Genomic DNA, 16,880 nt, shown 5'->3' on the forward strand with positions numbered 1-16,880 from the left:
TTCATGAAAAAAATAATGGTTGTGGCATAATAAATAATCCAGGAACTATCAAGACAGCAGTCTGATGTGATGTGCCTGTTAAAGCAAACAAGTGACCAGACAAAAAGAAAGAAACAGAAATTAAAGCAATATTTGGCTCAATTTTGGGGAGCCTGTTTAACATTTAGATCCCTGACTTACTTTGATGTTTCCATTTGTACATGATATACTTTAGGAAATAAAAGGAACTTAACAGAAAATTCACCTACTTCTAAACCATAGACCAAGATTCTTCTGATAAATTTATAGTGGGGTATCAGAGCCTCAGAGCCATAATTGTATGTCACTATAAGACTGGCTACCCCACTGGGAGAGCTAAGTCCACAGTGACAAGGGACACAATGCCAAAACTCATTAACGACTAAAAGACAATGATAGTAACATTGTAAATCCAACCCAAGTGCTTCTGAGCATAGACCCTTAGTGAATCCAGGTTGCACACATGTTGAGCTGGCCCTGTGTATGATGAGATCCACTTTAGAAAGCTGCTCAAACAATGGGAAGGAATGACCAGATCACACCTGGCCGAAGTACACACTATGTAGTAATTTTTATTAGTAATGGGACCTCACCTAAGGCTGCACAAATGTCACCCCAGAGGGACATTTCATTGAAAGTTTCACCTTTATTATTTCATTTTGTCTGTTTTGATTATATTAGTAATAATATTGAAGTTCCAAGCTGAACTACTATAGAGCGTTGTGAAATTAAATGTGTCAACAAAGAAAATGGTGTGGACTAAGGTAAACCAACTATAGGCCAAGTGAAAAGCCCCAGCAATTTTGTTCAGAATAAACCAGCTGAATGACTGGTTGTTTTTGTAAGTCAAAATTAATACCAAGGTCTGTGTAGAGGTTGTTGAGAACACACACACACACACACACACACACACACACACACACACACACACACACACACACACACATATATATATATATATAAGACAAATACATGTGTGTGCATACACATGAACATTTTCATGGCCTTTATTGAATGGGCTCACTGTGATCTTGTCCTTAATCCTCTCTATGAAGCCAGCACCACTAGAATTCTATATCATGCCATAGCTGTGTGAACTGGACTGTGATAGGAAGAACCAAAATTCTATTTGGGTAACTGCAGAAATATTTGCCACCCAAACAAAGGTTTTAAGTTAAGGAACCTGGACTTTTACACTGGATGGACCGTAGGGTGTGTGCTTTCATTTGGTGATTGCATAAGACAGGCAGAGCAAAGGGGCCACTCAGAGAATATACTTGGAGAGCATGCTGGGTTTAGATTCTGGCTCCAGTATTTAATGGCTGTGTGACTTGGGGTCGCACTGAGCTTCCAGTTTCTCATCTTTAATTTAGGAGTAATGGGAGCTCTCTATCTTGGTTTAATGTTACTGTGATAAAACACTGGCCAAAAAGGAACTGAGGGAGGAAAAGGTTTATTTCATTTTACAAGTCCTAGGTCGCAATTTGTCACTGAGGGATATCAAAGCAATAGCTCAAGGCAGGATCGTAAATGACAGTGGATAAATGCCACTTGCTGGCTTGCTAGCCATGGCTTCCTCACCTACCTTCCTTATTTGCCTACAGATGGCATCCTCACAATGGCCGTGGCTGTTCTAGATCAAGTAGGGAACAGAGCATATGCTTTTAAGATATACCCACATGCAAATATAATGGAGGTAATTTATGCCTCAATGTCAGAGCCTTTACTTCTCATGGCTCTGATAGAATCAGCAGGAAAATGCAACTGTTTTATTTATTTAAGGACCAGGAGCTATTTATTCAGAACCATCCAGAGCTTCATTCAGGCATGGCCTCCTAAATCATGAGTACATTTTTGTTTTGTGTATCAGTGTACTTTGAGATGATAGATATATTAGAGGATAAAGCCAATGCACCTATTTTAAACTCAGTGTTCCAAATAATAAGCACTTAATAGATGGTTGCAGTTGTCTGAGACAATCAACATACTTACCTATGTCTAAATTATATTCATGCCATGATTAGCATCGAGGTAACTCTAAAATAATGTTCTCTAGCCTCAGAATTTATAATTTATGTGAGGCATGAATATACAAATAGCTACAAGACAAGGGTAACCTTAAACCTTATTAAGTGATAAATTATGCAGGTATCTGGAGATCAGAATTTACACAGGGGCATGCTATAAGAAGGATCTATCCCAAGTGCAGGTAATAAATGTTTGCAAAAATAAAACCTGCCAATGTCTGCATGGTCTTTATTATTGCCATATATTCATCATTCTAAATGTTAGCAGGGACTTAGAGGCAGCAAGACCCAATTGCTGTACCACTATGGTGAAGCCAAGGAAGGTGGAAAGTTCATATTTAGTCAGTCTTAGTCTTCATCTCTCCTAGCGGGTGCAAACAGGGAGATAAACAGTGGATTATACACACTGACCCTGGAGTCATGTCACTCTTGACTCTGCCTCTCTGAGTCTTCCCAGGAGAAAGCAGAAAAAGTATAAACAACACCAAACCACATTGTGCCTTTTTCAGTTATGTGACCTACAGAATCTGTGAACATGTAATTGCTTGTTCTCTGCCAGCTTTGGGGTGATTAGTTATGGGCTGATATTAAGTGGAATGTTGCTTTAGAGTGAAATAATTATTGTACTTCTTCCTGAGTGTTAATATATGTATTTCAATTAGCACATCCCATTTCATAATTGTGAATACATACTGTATTATAGCTGGAAGTTAATTCAAAGAATGCCCAGCCATCCATTTGTTCCTGGCATACAGACTCGGCTATGCAGATCTGTCTGTAAAGCAGGTTGGTTAAAACTCCGGGAACCTTCCAAGTGCTTTACAGCAACATTTAATGTCCCCAGACCCTAGAGTGTTCCATTTAAATGGTAGGTTTGATGGGAGGCAAAGCATCAGTGTGTTAGCATGGCAATTAAAGATGAAAAGGGACAATTTGTATGTTTCAGTTCTTCCAATCTATGTGACTACTTAGAGAACTTAGTTATAGCTAAAATTTAAAACTGAAAATATATGAATATATAGTGTAATATATTCTGTTGGACAAGTGCAAATTTCAGTTTATATGTGAAATAAAGTACTGATAACCTTTCACATTTAAATATTTGTATTTTTGTGTAATCACCATAATTATTCAATTTTTATTTAATACTTCAATTTAAAAATATTTTAAATAGACATTTTGTGTGTGGCATGGCATATGTGTGGCATGACCATAGACATGAGTGCATATATGTGCACCGCTTGGGTGTGAATGTATGAGTGACAGAGATTTACATTTAACTTCTTCCTCTATCACTCGCCTTGTTATTTTTTTGATACAGAGTTTCTCACCAAACTTCCAGCTTGCCAATTTGTCTACACTGGCCATCCCATAAACTCCAGGGATCCTTCTGCCTATGCTACCACAGATCTGAGATTACAGATGGATGCTATTAAGCCTCACCTGAATGCTGATACATGAACTTAGGTCCTTATGCTTATGTCCTGAGTAATTCACTGGTCCCATTTTTATTTTTGTGTGTTCTTGATTTTAAAGTTAAAAAATAAATAATCAATGCTCTCATCATATGACTATTATTTTATAAACAGTTTTTTATATAGAAGAGATGCTAGAATTGCCTTGTTTTTTTTATGTCAAATATGGTAGATGTACCATCAAGATCAGAAAGATTAGCTTCAATCAAATGAGGTAAATATTCACAGGGGAGCTCACTGCTAATAGAGATTAAGATTTATTTATTTATTTATTTATTTATTGATAGAGCATCTTATTGGGATTGGAAAATTCCTTTCATATATTCCTTCTAGATGGGAAGCAATTACCTATCACCTGGATATGGCCATCCTCGGTGCCCTGGCAGACAGGCTTCTGGCACATAATTTACACTCGGTTGTTCCTGTGACACAGAGCAGATACAGAAAAACATCCACTTTCTAATGGCAGCAGAGCAGGAAGAGGCATTGACTGATGGGTACTAGTGGTACCAGAGTTGTAAGGTCACAGCACCCCTCACCTCACTTTTCCTGTGGGTTGATTCTAGCTGGCCTCTAGGTCTTAGTGCTTCCTACTCATTTTTCCAGCCTCATATTTCAGCTTGTCCTTTTACATGATTTTGCCTGACTCAGCCTGCCTCATTATCAGTCATCTATAAGGCACAACACTGACCAGAGCATAAAGTTGAATGGCATTTTGGAAGAGTATGAAGGTAATGGAAATATCATAAGCTGAGTAAAACTAAAAGTTAAAAGCATACAAATAAAAAATAAAATGCCATGCTTAATAAATGGTAGAAATCTTCACCTGGAACAGAATTCACATGAGTTAAGAAATGAGCTACTAAAAGGGGCAACCAAGAAATGAGAGAGGTATCCTAGTTAGCTCCAGAACACCGAACAAAATGCTAAAGATACTTAAACAACAGAAATCGTTTTCACAATTCATGGGTTTTTGAAAATATAATATTCTAGAGAGGATATTCTTCTTGATCTGAGGATGGTCAGAATATTGCTGAAGCCTCTTGAGGTACAAAGAGAGAGAGAGAGAGAGAGAGAGAGAGAGAGAGAGAGAGAGAGAGAGAGAGAAGAAAGGAACATTCTGATGCCTTTCTTTTAAAGGCATTGATTCCATCTTGAAGTTCTACTTTCATGACCTCATTTAATTGCAATCACCTCCAAAGGAGGTGGAAATATCATCACATTGTAGGTTAGAACAGCAATGAGGAATCAGGGATAGGAGAGAGTAGGAGAGAGGTCATAGTTCAATCAATATTGCAGGAAGGGTTTTTTGTTTGTTTGTTTAGCCTTAGCTAGAATGAAAAAGTCCTTGCATGTATCACATAGGATTGTCAAGGTGCAATAAGGGACAGCTACAAACAGAGGTGTGCTTAAAACTCATGCTAATCCAGGCACCTAGTGTTGGGTAGATGGGTGGGGAAAAGCTATATTAAGAATCTTTTTTAACAAGCACCTATAACTGTCAAGGCCAGCAATACAAAGCATTGAATTAAAGCAGTAGGAGCTCACAAGAGAAGGGTAAAGTCTGGATTCCAGAGATAGATCAAAGGTAGAAGCAACAGAATGAGTCAGGCATCTGGATGTAGGGGTATGGAAGAAGGAGCACTTGAAAATGACTCAGATTTCAGAGATAAATAACTAGAAGGCGGAGAATGCCAATCACCAAGTCAGAAGGCACACAGCTGACTTGGAGAAGTAGCAGCAGGGTTGACCCTGGTTTGGCAAATTTTAGGTAGAAGGAGGTGGTGGGACACTTCCTAAATTGCTATTTTTTTAAGACTAAAGACTAGAACTCAGGAAAGAGCTAAGAGCCAATAAAAGACTTTGGGGGTTCATTAGAAAAGACATCAAAGTGGGGAGGGGTGAGATGACCCTTGGAAAGGATCAAGAACTATTCTCCAAGGCAGGTCATGGTTTTCTGGCAACTCAGTAAGGCATTTAGATGGGAGAGGAAACACATTTGGAAGGTATGGTGCTTTTAAATGCTTTAAAATGAGGGAAGCTAGCCGGGCAGTGGTGAGGTATGCCTTTAATCCCAGCACTCAGGAGGCAGAAGCAGAAGAATCTCTGTGGGTTTGAGACCAGCAGAGGTAGTTCCAGAATAGCCTCCAAATCCACAGAGAAACCCTGTCTCAAAAAAAAAAAAAAAAGAAGAAGAAGAAGAAGGAGAAGGAGGAGGTGAAGAAGGAAGAGAAGGAGGAAGAGAGGAGGAGGAGGAAGAAGGGGAAGAAGAAGAGGAGGAGAAAGAGGAAGAAGAAGAAGGAGGAGGAGGAAGAGGAGGAGGAGGAGGAGGAGAAGAAGAAGCTGACATGAAAAGCATCTATGTACCAGAGCAACAGGTTCATGGAAAAGAAAGCTGAGGCCAAGCATCTTTTAAAATGAGTTTTAGTAGAAAAGAGCCCTGTGACCATGCTGGGTGCTCAGATACAGCCTTGAGATGGAAGAGCAAGGAACAGAGTATCCAATCAGAAACAAATTGACAGGTTCCTAAAGGCAAAGAGGCTGCCTTTTAAAACCTGGAGAGGCACTCCATCATAAGTGATAGCTTAAGGTGAAAGGGAGAGAGGCAAGAGAGACAGAGAGACAGATAGAGACAGAGAGACAGAAAGAGACAGCAACCATGGAACGAACAAAAGGGGGGAGGAGAAAAAGGGGGAAGGATAATGAACACAGCCACAAGACACCCGTGTTCTAAGTGGATTCTGAGGTGGAAGTATTAGTTTGTGTTTCTAGAACTTTCTTTATAGATGAATAGTTACTGAAATTAATTAGAAGTTAGTTGTGTGATTGTTAGTTTTTGTTTCAGTAGAGGGGAGTTGAGAAAGAGAGAGAGAGAGAGAGAGAGAGATGTTTCTCTGCCTTGTCTCCAATCTAACACTGTTAGGTCCCTATGTAGAAGAAGAAAACAGTAAACACACTGCATGAAGAGTTCTCTGCACCATAAGCACTTAGTAATAATAATAATTTTATGCCCTAGATTGCTACACTAATATACAGGAACTTCTACTTTGTATTTGAAGCCCTTCATTCCTCTTCCAAGATTTTTCTAAAATGGCATAAACAAATAACTCACACTAGACTGTGTTCATAAGAACACAACTTTGAATGTAATAAAACAGCAGTGGTGCCAAGAAATTACCTCTATTTGAACTATATTTTTGGTTCAGTTTGATAGCTGAAATGTAAGTGCTGTAAGCTGTCCCTGGATATTAAACCACTTACATGCAAATGCTTTTGATGCAGGGAGGATCTCTGAAGATTGAACTTCATGCTGAGCAATACCTTATAAAGTACCCAGAAGAAAGCTATACACGTTAGTAGCTTTCCAATAAATGTAGTTGGCAGACAGAGGTTGGGAATCAATCAGGAGAGCTGACCTCCACAATGTAGCCCATGAGCTTGGTTCTTTAAAAACCCCAAGGTGCACTCTGGGTACTGCTCTGAATGCTGGACTAACTTCCTGATGTTGGGCTCTAGGAAGAATGTTCAAGAATATCTAGCCACTCCAGCTTTGCTTTCAGCTAGTGACAGCTCCAGCTCTTGGCAGCTTGGGTTCCTACCTCATTTCACCTTCTAGAAACAAGGAACCTCATCTTGCATTCGTTGAACCTGGTTTCCAGAGCAATAGCGATCTCAATGTTTGGGAAGCTGGATGAATCCAAATCTTCATTGTCTGAAATCCTGTGACCATCTTCTATGTCAGACCATATTAAAACCTTAGCAGTAGTTTAACTCAGTGTGGATAGAGAAGTCAGGTGCCTTACAGGATGAAGTAGGCTTGTGTGAAATTTGGTCAAAGGTGAGAAGTACTACTTCTCATCCAAGTCATATTCTGGCTACATATTGCTCATGAACTGGAGCCAAGGAGTTTCATTACAAGTCTCTTATGGTGTATTACTCTCTCTCTGCTACTTAGATCTCGTAATTCTACACACATACCCAAGCCCCACAAGGTCCTGTTTTCTTTGCTTCTTGGTCCTTGCCTTTGATTCTGCTGCTCTTTTCCCATGTTTCTTTCCAACTTTCCAAAGCACATTCAACCTCAAGATCCAAGTGCCACTTCTGTCTGAGGCATCCACCCTGCTGCCTGCCAACAGTGGACAATGTGTGGAGCTCAGATTTCCTGCCAGATAGATTAGAAGTACAACCATCACTTTATTACATTCCATCCTCTGGGAAGACTTATCCTCTATGTATCTTAAGCATACCCACTGCCTAAGATCCTTGTAATAAGCCAGGAAAATGTCTTCTCTTCTCTTAAAATGAGAGAGATACAGAGTCAGAGAAAGACAGATCAGAGAGAGAAAGACAGAGAGAGAGAGACATAAAGAGAGACAGAGAGACAGAATGAAAGGAAAGAACAGAATTTTAGGTTCAATAAAACTTTTAATACTTAATAAATGTCCTTTTCATGCAGGCAGTTGTTGCACATGCCTTTCATCCTAGCACTTGGGAGGCAGACACAGGCAGATCTCTGTGAGTTTTATTCCAGCCTGGTCTACAGAGTGAGTTCCGGGTTAGCCAGGGATACACAATGAAACTGTCTCAAAAAAGAAAACAAAACAAACAATGTCCTTTTCATAATAATGTAATTTTTAAGATTTATAGGGTGAAAGTATCCTAGGGAGGTATAGTGCCCAGTGCCCAGAAAAGTCATAATACAACCCTCACTATGTTGCATTGTTCTGGGCTGGTAAGACCTCCTTTCCTAATGAGAATGGACAGTTTCCTGAAGTTCCCACACTGATTTGCTAACGCCTAGGAAAACCCTATGACCTACTTTTTAATATTTGAAAAAGAGTGCCTTAGATACTGCATTCACTGATAATAAGCCCACATTTACTAAAATGTCAATGCTCTTTGCTTTCAGCCTGAAAGAATTCAGCTTGACAGCATGGGAGAATTCAGACTACTCAGAGGTTCTGATACACTGTTGACAAAGTAGAGACTTCTTGGATATGGCTGAAAAGCCAGATACAATTAAAAATCCACATGTCAGCTACAGAACATACAAATGCATGTTTCATTTCTAGAAGCCAGGTAAAACAAAAATATTCCATAAAAATAGGAAATACTTGTGTGTCTTTAATCATTTGCTTAAGGGCTTATCACATCCCACTCACCCATTTTTGTAATTTTATGTGTGCACTTTCAAACAGCAGCATCATTATGTTTTATTGCTAGGAATAACAGCTTAATGCCTGTGCCCAAGATAGTAAGAAAGATTGTGCATTAGATAGAAAAAAATTTGAGACCGAGTTCAGGGTAGAGAGTGGGAAAGGGGAGACAGTGTGATTAAAGGACCTATGACAGCAAATACATTGGGACATAGAGGGTATTTTACAGATGGCCTTTGTGACTTCTCTCACTGCACACAATAACAGCTGAATGCTGACAAGGAAAGTGCCAGTCAATTAATAATGGCAATGGTAGCACTAGTCACCAAAGTCATGGCATTGCTATTGAATTGTCTGTGTGCCAAGTAATATTTTTTTATATATGTCTGAGCAGACACTTGATCAAATTTGTTCCTGTGAAGTCTGAAGCCCAGGGACTTTATACATTTTAAGATTAAGTTACTCTTATGTGTGGAATTTTATAGGACAACTTAGTGATGGCAGCATTCATCACTGGACAAAAAAAGATAGAATGGAAGCTCAGAGTGTGTTTTAACACACCTTATTTCTCCCTTTAAACATGACTTCAGATCTGTCTTATGAAACAAATAGGGTGTGTTCTTCTAATTCTTGTCTCAGCATTACATGATTTGTAGTTAGTATACATGGAATCCTATGAGGTCACTACAAATATTACTGCAGTAAGTAAGAGAGGGAGAGTGCCAATGACTGATTACTAACACAGAAGACAGAGGAAAAGCTGTATTTCTCCTTCCACTCTTCAGGAAATACTTAGATAAATTATATAATGATCACAAATTCCTCCTATGACATTATATTCACCTTCATAGTCTACTTGATTCACTCTTCCTTCTACAGGTCATCTGTGATTCACCTGGATAGATTAAGTGCCATGATGGAAGGCCTAGGGAATCAGAGCATAAGTCTCCATACACCTCAAAGCTTGGGGCTTCAACATTTTGGAAAGCTGTTCAGAGACACAATCTGTCAAGTTGGCCTACAGGAAAACCTCTTCAGGATGAGAGAAGCCCAGTTATTCTAGGTGTGCCAATTGAGGCAAACCCCAGCTGATTGGTGAGCTGACCCAGACCCGGGGGGAGGGAGCTCTAACTCACTTGTAGCTTTAGAATGGATCAACATGGGTTACTACACAAAGGAAGCCAATGCCTAGATATGCCCTGACTCTGGCTTATAATTAATTACATTTAAGTTCCTAAAATTTTATTTTATTGTTCAGGTATATTGTTTGCATGAATGTCTGTGCTCCTTGTGCATTCAGAGCCAGACAGAAGAGAGCATCAGGAACCCCCTGAGCTAGAGTTACTCTGTGGGTGCTGGGAATGAAACCTGGGTCCCCTGCAAGAACAATCAATGCTCATAACCACTGAATCATCTTTCCAACCCATTTTCTATTGTTATATTTTATTAGAAGAAAAATTAAGGTCAGATTTGGAAGTGATCAAAGATATAAGGGCATGCATTTTCTGTTTCAAAAATGTATGGGGTTTAACTGGATTTCAAACATAATTTTTCATTTTCAAAATTGAAAGCCTTTTTTCTTGCATTTAATTTGATAAATCATTCTCCAGCGCTAAATTTAAATAGTATTATAATGTAGTTTAACACTGAATTAGAAATTTGACAGTTGAGGGTTAAATAACTTTTAGATTATCCCCTCAACTTAAGAAACTAATTGCATTTGTAAAAATAGGATTATGGATGTTTTTCCCTTTAAACTTCTCAGTAAATCAAATTATCTCCAAAGCCTTAATTAAAGTCAGATCCTTAAGGAGAGTTCAAATTCCTTGGGTTTATGCAAAGCCACAAGAGTATCATCAAACAAATATTTCTCAGTTCTTTCACAGATTTGTCATACTGGAACACTTCATTCTTATGAATTCACATGTTTATGACTTAGTATTAAATAAACATACCTCCACACACCAGCATAAGATCATTTCCATAAAGAATACTGTTTGTCAGGCATTCTTTCCTATATACCTGCTTATCAAAATTCTGGCCAACATTCCAGGAGACCAAATTAGTTTGAAACACCCAAACTTTCCATAAGGAAGTATTTCCCAAGGTGTCACTAGTGAATCTGGGGCAAAATACATTTGTATATAAGTTCTAATATAATGCTAAAACCTGACTGGAAATTCTGTTTTGCAGCACAAGTTATATTCAGGGTTGCCATAGCAGCCACCCACATTCTCTCTCACACACAAAGGGGCGGTGAGGAAAGAGAAGAAAGCAGTTAGGAGAGAACAGAATCTATTGTTGAAAAGACAGAGGTACCCATCAATGTAATTACAAGCAGGGATCCTAACTCTTAGTCTGAACAGCATTTAATGACAGAAGATTCCTCAGCACTGGGCTGTTTTCTAATCTCATCACCATCTGCATCCTCGGCTTTAAACTGTACTGGCTGGTGAAATAATGTGGGGGGGGGGGTGGCTAACCATGAACAAATAAGAAATAGCAAAATTTAATGTTTCTCTATCTGAGACATCTTGAAGATCATTATCGCCAAAAAAATCTGTGGTTCACTAGATCTGAACAAAGGACATCACTTTTTCAGTATCTCCATCTATAAATGGGTGAAATGAGTACATACAGCTGCTACAAAATGTGACATAGTTTCAAAAAATGATTACACATAATGAATTATTAAATATAAATAATCACGAGTAGATGTTGACATTTGTTAACATTAAAAATTAGTTACCACAGGAAGTGCTCAATAAATGTTTGCTAAAGTCATAATAATTATTATTAATACAGTATTTGTCTTTATTATGCCTAGAACAGTGCAGTGTACAAAGCATGAGCCCAAAGAAACACTTGCAGGTGGTCAGAAGAATAGAGGTAATATAAAATGTGAAGATTCTTCTAGAGCATAAGAGCTATTACAATATCCCTTTGCTGTAGTGAGATATTCACACACACACTTCACTTATAGTGCTGACCACACCCATTTGGGCGTGGTCAAAAGTGCTGACTTAACCAATTACAAGGATTGAAGTGGGGCTCAGAAGCCCCTTCAGGTCACAGAAAGCATCAGGGTGGCAGGATCTGAATCCATGGGGCTGGAGCGATGTAGTCACTTGTGTCCTGTGTAAGTTATTTTCTCCTAATAAACTCCACTTTATCTTACTGGCCAATCATCCTGATTTTCCATGCCCAACACATAGCAATGTCTTTGAAGGATTATTTAGGATACTAACAAGGCTAAATATTTTATTCTAGTTGCATATTCATTACCATGGCCAAAGGCTGGATACAGAACAAATTTCAACATCTATTAATGTTAAAAGAGAGTACAGTATCTGGCTTCAGAAAGCACTATGTGATTTCTTTCCATCATTTGTTTGATCACATATTCATGTACAGATATATTTAGAGTCCCTACAAAAAGTCAACAGTAGGTTTAGATGAAGGCATAGATGAAAACCCGCCTTGTGCCTTCTGATTCACTCACTTAAAACCTTCCCTGAACAGCTGAGTGCTGCATATTCTAGCAAAGGAGAAGCCTGTAGTCAAGCAACTTGGCGAATACAGAAGAAAATGAGTGTTTGCACATTTCATTCAATGGCGAGAGGCACCTTACAATGTATAGGAGAATGAAAGCTGATAGACTAAGGAAACTGAAGAACTCCAGGAACATACAAATTTTGGGGGACAGAGTGAGACGGCAAGAAGGGAATCGTAACAAACATTTTACAGCAGTCAGCAGGAAGTGGCAGACAAAATGATAGGATACGATTCACTCCCAGAATGCTATTCAAAATTTCTTGATGGGAAGTTTATAAAGACCAGGAAGTGAGGAGTACAATTACTATGGTTTATAAGCTTTAGAAAGTCTCACTCTAGACACTTGAGTAGCTAAGGTGAACTGATTTCCAAAGGTTTGCAGCCAGCTTAGCTGCATAGTAAATTCTAGATCCATCTGGACAGCAAGTAACAACCATATATATATATAAAGAGCAACAGCAACCTGAAACTCTTAAACTCTCTACTCTGTGACCTCTATATTTATCTTGCACTGCAAATGTTATGAACACTGCTACATTTTCCCTCATACAGTTTCCTTCTACTTAAGAATCTTTATTTCCAGTCTTAGAGAAACATAGCACTGAGCAACGCTTGAGACTCTGTGCTTTTAGTGGTAACCTGACATGATTGCATTAGGAACACCAAATAGCTTCTGGAACATAAAAAGATTCTAACTTTTTCCAAGTCATTAGAAATAATCGAATTTGGTTTCAGGCTGGGCCAGTATTTATTTGTTCATTCATTTATTTATTTATTTAGTACAAACCTTTCCTTGATAAGCTGATATCAGAAGAGAGTAGGTCTTGGAACCACTGAGAAGAGGCCCCAAAGGCATCTACATCCTTTGCACTTATCACCACAGTTTATGGATAAGCCCACAGAAAATAAGTTTGAAGCTCAGCTCCACACCTGCATACCTCCTGAGGGACCTGAGAAAGCCAACTGAGGATATGTTGGGGTCAAGAGCTACCTGCCATGGCTACCCTTTTATCCATCCCTGCTGTCAGTAATACAATCAGCTATGACTGCACATTCTCACCTCAAAGTCTTAGGATGCCTATACACAGAGCCTGGTCACTATTACCAAAATGAGGGCAAATACTCAAGAATAAAAGGAAAACATAATTTCTAAAGATATTTTGGTTAGTTCTATGAGGAAATATAAAAATACTGATTGAAACTTTATGATGATGTAATTACCAATAACAAAGGAGTTTTCTAAAATAAGAGTTACTTCTCTCCCAGAACCACGTAACCTGAGAGCTTGGGTAGGCAGTCAGGAACCCAGACAGTTCTCGAAATTATGCTATTAGAACTCAGTGGATAGTGCTACAGAACAAAATTTGTTTCTTTTAAGTCTTATTTAATATAAAGGCAAATATATTTACAAACAGAAATTACAATTGTAATATATCTTTATGTAATAAGCTACCCACATATGACCTCAAGAGAGCCAGCAGAGTTAATATCATTCGCAGTACAACTGGCAAATATTAGAAATAAATTGTATGGTCAAAAGAAAAATTAGATTTCTATGTATAAATCTCATCATGGTTCAGAAAAGAATTTCATGCTTGCAAAACGGGAAAGACATCCCTAGGACTATGCCTTGTTGATTGTCACTTACCGTCAGATACATGGCAGCATAAACACTGAGGGCAGCCTCTTTGGATGGGAAGGTTTTCCTTGCTCTCATGATAAGATCTGGGTTGCCTGTGCACGCTTCCTCCCCACTGATGAACTGTGTATACTGTTGACACCCAAGAGCTGTGTAGTTGGGCTTACACAAGGCCAGAAAGTGTGGAGCCAAGTTGCCTGTAACCACTTGCCCAGCATTTACAAAGATATCTGTAGCAAAGAGTCCAAACGTATAAATTCCTGGGGAAGAAAGAAAACAAACAACGTTAGCTTTCTTCTTAAAAGAGCATTCTATAACAATCAAATATGGGGATATTTTAGAAACTGTAATGCATTCCATAAGTGCACATACTCAGTTTTTTCCTCTCCCCAGTTTCTGCCTTGGCTTTCTGGAGTAGTTAAGGGTGTTAAAGTATTTAACATATTGAGCTGTCTACCACTGGCTACATTTTCATGTATGGCAGGTTTGTGAGACACAAAATCAAGAAACAAAATATATTCTGAGATTATATTTGGGTTATGCAGGTTTTGAAATAAAGAGGCAGACACCAAAGAGGGTATGATTTATCGTGTTTTAGTAATGTCAGCAATATCTATTTTTCCTATTTTTGACATGTTTTATGACACTAGCATAAAGCAAAGCAATTGTTTCTCTTTGATTATGCATCCTAAACCTACTTATGGAGGTGCCAGTTAGTAGGAAAATTCAAAGTCATCAGTTTATATTTAAATATCATGGAGAAATCTTAAGCAGAGTGTTCTTGGATTCAAGTCTCTACATTGCCTTCAGAAATACATTTTCAAAGGCACAGAACAGCTACCATGTAGCCCCACTTCATCTTTTAGAGATTTTCTTTCTAGTTATCTGTTTTGGAACAAGTTGGGTAACAAGCAGGCAATCAATATTCTAATTCTCGATTGGCTTTAAGGCTTTAAAGTTCCTTTACGGTGACTACCTGAAAGTACAAATCTAAGTTCATGGACATTTCTTCCCTTTGTGATAAGCACAAGAATTTACTTGAATTTTAGAAGATCTCTCTAATCAGATTCACTGGCTATTTCCTACCTGAGAGATGCAAATGCCTATTAGGTTTCCAGTATTACATATGCAGATGTTTTTTTATTTTTAAAATCTTATGGAAGACTTTAAATTATGAACAAAACCTATTTTTATGCCTCAGAAAAACAAATTTTGTCATTGATAACAAGATATCCATAAAATGGAACCTTCACAGGTGTGGTTCTAATGTGAGGAAATCCACTGATTTCCAATTTGAGGTAATAAAATCTGTTAGGATTTTTATTATTTTCAAGTTTTAGTTATTTATGACAAAAGTATGTGTGTGCATCTGAGTGCATATTTGTACACCACATCTGTGCAGGTTCTCACAGAGGTCAGAAAAGGGCACTTCAAATAGCCTGGAGCTTGAGTTACAGGTGGCAGGGAGCCACTGTAAGCGGTCGTTGGGGATAAAACCCAAGGTCACTGTAGAAGCAGGATGAAATTTTAACTACTGGGCCATTTATTCATTTCCAATGACTTTTAAACTTACAGTAAAATAATATTTCCCCAAAGAATTGAATTATTAAAAGGTCATATTAATTTTATTTATAAAAATTAGACCTGTTTCTTCTTAGTTGTGTATTTCTGAACTTTTTTTTTTTGTTTGTTTTGTTTTTGTTTTTTGTTCTAAGCCTTCCATCATGACTGGCTGTTATATTAGAAAGTCATCATGAAATTACAAGGGATCAAATAATTTTCCAGTATTAGATGCATGGATGTTCTTTAAATTTTCAACATGTTAAATAAGATTTCTTTATGCACAAAAAAGTCTACACATAATAAAACTCCAAGTTTCCAAATGTCAAGGTGATAGAAACATTGATTTTTCTATTTTAAGTTCCAAAGAAAAACAGCAAGAATCCCTTTCTTGATTCTTAGCAGTGTGCCATGAGTCATAGCAAGTTAAGGCTAGGAAAAGCAGAAAATCAGAAAAGGCACAGAACTGGGAGCAAACCGAGGCCAGTAAGATGCAAACATAATCTGTCCTTCACAAACCTCAAAGTAAGCACTGACATCTATATCTGTACTCCTTTGAAATGTAGGCTAAAATGTACTCATTTCTTAACTAAGCTAATCTTTTTATCTAGTGTAATAGGTCTCCTTGTTTAAAATAGAAATATTTGGGAAGAATATAGAAATGTCTCTTGATACTTGAGAAGTTCCCAAATATGTCTTAAAACTAAAATGTTCATGTATCAGGTCCAAATCTGGTAGTGCTGTTGATGACACAGATAATTTTCAAAGTGGGATCCTGTAGGCATAGCTGTTCCTTTGACAGAAAGCACAAATCCCCTTTTGCAAAGTGCAATGTTTTTATTCAGTGTTTCTTCAGTTACAAGCTTTCATTTTCTTATAACAGATTTGAAACTTCAGGTCACACAAAGGAACAAAACAAAAGAAAATTTATATAATCAGGAAGAAACATGACATGTAATAGGCACACTTTACTTTGTGACACATGGCCCTTTACAAACATGCATGTAAATGCAAAGAATGTTTTTCCTCAATAACACAACCAACTTCGCTCAATAGTACTTTGGAAAGTACTAATTTCAAGTACTTTTAGTCTTGCAGATGTCATTGCTTGCTACTTATTTTGTTATTAAATGGCTCACATTCAAAGAGAAATGGGTCAATAGCATATTATGTATACAAAAAATAAAAATTTAAGATTATATATCTTGAAAATGAAATAAAAATGTTTTATATATTTTATATAACATTCTATTATCATATAATATTTTTATATTTTATATAATATTCCTTCAAAAGATACTTAGGGACTTTGGAGATACCTAACTTGATGATGATGAAATATTCAGTCTTCCAAAAAAAAGACCCTTCATCTTCAGAGAGGCTTATGGTCCTTATTCTTTTATGTCTAGTCTCTAGTTTAGTAGCTATAGGATAGTATGCTGTTTGCTGT

At 37.7% G+C, this 16,880-nt stretch overlaps 1 protein-coding gene across 4 annotated transcripts in view; it reads right to left on the reverse strand.

The window, feature by feature from the left end:
* Window positions 1-16,880, reverse strand: part of Plppr5 (phospholipid phosphatase related 5) — a 173,321-nt gene that overhangs the window by 44,029 nt on the left and 112,412 nt on the right. For all 4 annotated transcript variants that reach the window (XM_051185604.1, XM_051185602.1, XM_051185601.1 and 1 more), the window contains one exon: window positions 13,880-14,130. In XM_051185604.1, coding sequence (XP_051041561.1) covers window positions 13,880-14,130 — 251 coding nt within the window. The remainder of the gene's footprint in view (window positions 1-13,879; window positions 14,131-16,880) is intronic.

The sequence above is a fragment of the Phodopus roborovskii genome, unplaced genomic scaffold (assembly GCF_943737965.1).
Source record: "Phodopus roborovskii unplaced genomic scaffold, PHOROB, whole genome shotgun sequence".
Lineage (NCBI taxonomy): Eukaryota > Metazoa > Chordata > Mammalia > Rodentia > Cricetidae > Phodopus > Phodopus roborovskii.